Source organism: Sinocyclocheilus rhinocerous, unplaced genomic scaffold (assembly GCF_001515625.1).
Source record: "Sinocyclocheilus rhinocerous isolate Xijiao unplaced genomic scaffold, SAMN03320098_v1.1 scaffold9453, whole genome shotgun sequence".
Taxonomy (NCBI): Eukaryota; Metazoa; Chordata; class Actinopteri; order Cypriniformes; family Cyprinidae; genus Sinocyclocheilus; species Sinocyclocheilus rhinocerous.
Window position 1 is genome coordinate 18,023 of NW_015652412.1, and position 3,372 is coordinate 21,394.

A 3,372-nucleotide genomic window follows, 5' to 3' on the forward strand; every position below is an offset into this window, starting at 1 on the left:
GTTTTGGGAAAAACATAGTTTGCATGCGATTAAAGGGATAGTTCACCCCAAAATGAAAATTCTATCATCATTTACTCTAATTGACTTCCATAGTAGGAAAAAAAATACTATGGAAGTCAATGGCAACCACCAACTGTTTGATTACCAGCAATCTTCAAAATATCTTCTTTTGTGTTCAACATAAGAAAGAAACGCATACAGGTTTGGAACGACATGAGGGTGAGTAAATGATGACGGAATTTTCATTTTTGGGTGAGCTATCCCTTTAAGTCTGTTTTAAAGGTATAGTACACCTAAAAATGAAAATTGCTGAAAATGTGCTCACCCTCAGGCCATCCGAGATGTAGATGAGTTTGTTCTTCATCAGATTTGGATAAATTTTGCATTGCGGTGAATGGGTGCCGTCAGAACGAGAGTCCAAACAGCTGATAAAAACATCACAGTAATCCACACCACTCCAGTCCATCAGTTAACATCTTGAGAAGACAAAAGCTGAAACAAATCCGGCTAAAATATGAGTCCATAATTCATAATAACGCTTTCTCCAGTGAAACAGTCCATCCACTGTTGTCCTCTCACATTAAAATCCACCCACATATTTGTTTAGAGCTGTTTTGGCTTGTAAATCAGTGCAGATTTCTCTCCTGATTCAAACCAGACCACTGGAGAAAGCAGTGTTTTGGAAAGAGGACTCGTATTTTCCCCGGAAGCAACAGTGTGAAGTTAAAAATCAACTACCTCTGAATGTTGAAGTGGCACTAAACTATAATTACAAATGCTTTCACAGATCAGTTTCCTTTGCTGACGACCAAAAGGGTTTTCTGGAAAGGCATTTTGGAGGAGCTGCTGTGGTTTATCAAGGTAGGAAAATATCCCGTACTATTTGTTTTACTTCTGTATATATTCATTTTGCATTTTGTATTGCATTAGTTGCATTTGTTATTGAGTTCAGGGTTCAACCAATGCCAAAGAGCTGTCAGAGAAGGGTGTGAGAATCTGGGATGCTAACGGCTCCAGGGAGTTTCTGGATAAGAACGGCTTTAGCGATCGGGAGGAAGGAGATCTGGGTCCCGTGTATGGCTTTCAGTGGAGGCACTTTGGAGCTGAATACAAAGACATGCACACTGGTAACTGCGCTTCTTTACTGTATAAACAGCCAGTTGACATGACATATCATAGCAGTGATGTGCTTTACTGTAGGATACATAGGAGACTGACTCTGATATTATACATGGAGTCTTTAACTAGAACCGCTAGTGGTCGTTGTATACATAAAATTAACCCATGCACATGACTACTGTTTTGATAGGTTTAAAAAACTTATTATGTCGCTGTATCACGCCACTGTCTTCACAAAGTAATGTCTAGAGTCATGAAATGTTTATTTTTAGTCATCAACTATGTTTTTGTCCAGCTGTTTTATGTTCAAGGCTATTTTAAGCAGGTTACACTAATCACTTTTCTTAACGGTGAATATAGGCTAAACCAGCTTGCAATGACAACGGGAATTAGAAGGAAATAAATGCATGTTTTGGTGGTGTAATATTATAATAAAATGCCATTAATCACATATTAAGTAAGACCCATGTCTGAATTTATTTTTTTATTATTATTTTTTTTTCAGGAAATGGGCAGACGAATAAAAAGCAACACAGTAGCGGACAATAATAGATAAAAATTGCACAGCAAAAATTAATAATTAATCCAAAGTTTATTTTAGCCTACTCATAAATGTTCAAACTTTCGATTAATTATTAATTTTTGTTAATTTGTTGTTCGCAACTGTGTTGCTATTTATACTAGTCTGCCCGTTTCCTGAAAAAAAAAACAATTGTAATGAATAAAACGGTTTTTTATGATTACCCCAAGCTTATCGGTGTTGTTCTCTTATTCAAATTATAAATGATATAACTAAACAAATTAATAATTAATTAGGCGAGACTGTGCGCTTGAAATTGGCATTGCATCATCCTATGCAGAGCAGTGAATTATTACTGCTCATTTATTGTCTATTGAACATAAAACAGCAGGACAAAAAACATAGCTGATGACTAAAAGAATGATTTCATGACTCTAGACATTACTTTGTGAAGATGATACAGTGACATAATTAGTTTTTTAGCCATATCAAAACCGTAGCTAGGTATACAAAGACCCCTGGTGGTTAAAGTGTTTTATCTAAACATTTTTTAACAACAGGAGATTGATTGTAAATAACACCATTTTAGTCAATGACTGAGAGACTTGGATATTTAATTGAAAATCTGTTACGTACTTTTGAAAAGCAGCCATGGGTAAATTTTACCCCGTGGCGGTTCTAGTGTTAAGATCTCGTTAACTGAGAAACTCCTTGGGATATTTGTTAAATTTGAAGGCTGTTTCAAACACTTCTCTTTTAATGTGTGTATGGTAAGACTTTGTGTCTGAGCTTGGCTATGATTTCATCTCTCCATGAAGATTACTCTGGGCAAGGTGTTGACCAGTTACAGAAAGTGATTGACACCATCACGTCAAACCCAGAAGACCGGAGGATCATCATGTGCGCGTGGAACCCCAAAGGTCTCAGTCACATTTATAACCCTCCAGCAGTGTTACTTTACTGTTATTTATATTTGTGACCCTGGAGCACAAAACCAGTCATAAGGGTCAATTTCTCAAAATTGAGATTAATACATCATCTGAAAGCTGAATAAATACGCTTTCAATTGATGTATGTTTTGTTAGGATCGAGACAATATTTGGCTGAGATACAACTATTTGAAAATCTTTTTCATGTAATATTTTATTTCAGCTGTATTTCAAATACTGAAAACAATTTTTAAAAGCATATTTAAAAATTAAAAAGTGTCAAAATATATATTTTTAAAAAGTGTATTTTTTTAGTGCTCCAGGGTCACATATAATGATCATATTTATTAATATTTTGGATTGGCTTTATTTTATTTTATTTTTCAATTTAATTTAAGTTTCAGTAATTTTGAAGTTTAAAAGTTTGTGCTTTTGTCATTTGATTAGTTTAAATATTAAATATTTCTATTTAGATTTATTTTTATTTCAATTTAAGGTTTAATCATTTTAGTATTTAAACTTATTCTATTTAGTTGCCAAGGCAACATTTGCTAATTTTTTTTCCCAGTTTTATATCACTTACCAAAAACATTTTTAATAGTTTTTCAGTTAACAATAAAAAACAATAACAATCAGTTTTAGCAATTTTAGTACTTAAACTTATTTCAGTTAGTCGCCAAGCTTTTTTTTTTTTTTTTTTTCGGTTTTTTTTTTGTAAAAAAAAAAATTTTTTTTAAGTTTTTTTTCCTAAACATTAGATCACTCGCACCCAAAGCAGTTATTGTAAATGAAATGATCACAGAT

General features: G+C 33.4%; 1 protein-coding gene across 1 annotated transcript in view; it reads left to right on the forward strand.

Moving 5' to 3' along the window:
• Positions 1-774: 774 nt before the first annotated feature.
• LOC107714906 (thymidylate synthase-like) overlaps positions 775-3,372 on the forward strand; it is a gene marked incomplete at its 5' end in the record, with an annotated part of 6,271 nt that continues 3,673 nt past the window's right edge. The window contains 4 exons of the mRNA XM_016520902.1: positions 775-861; positions 953-1,127; positions 2,458-2,614; positions 3,327-3,372. The exon at positions 3,327-3,372 is cut by the window's right edge and continues 90 nt beyond it. Of these exons, the coding sequence (XP_016376388.1) occupies positions 775-861; positions 953-1,127; positions 2,458-2,614; positions 3,327-3,372 (465 nt within the window). The remainder of the gene's footprint in view (positions 862-952; positions 1,128-2,457; positions 2,615-3,326) is intronic.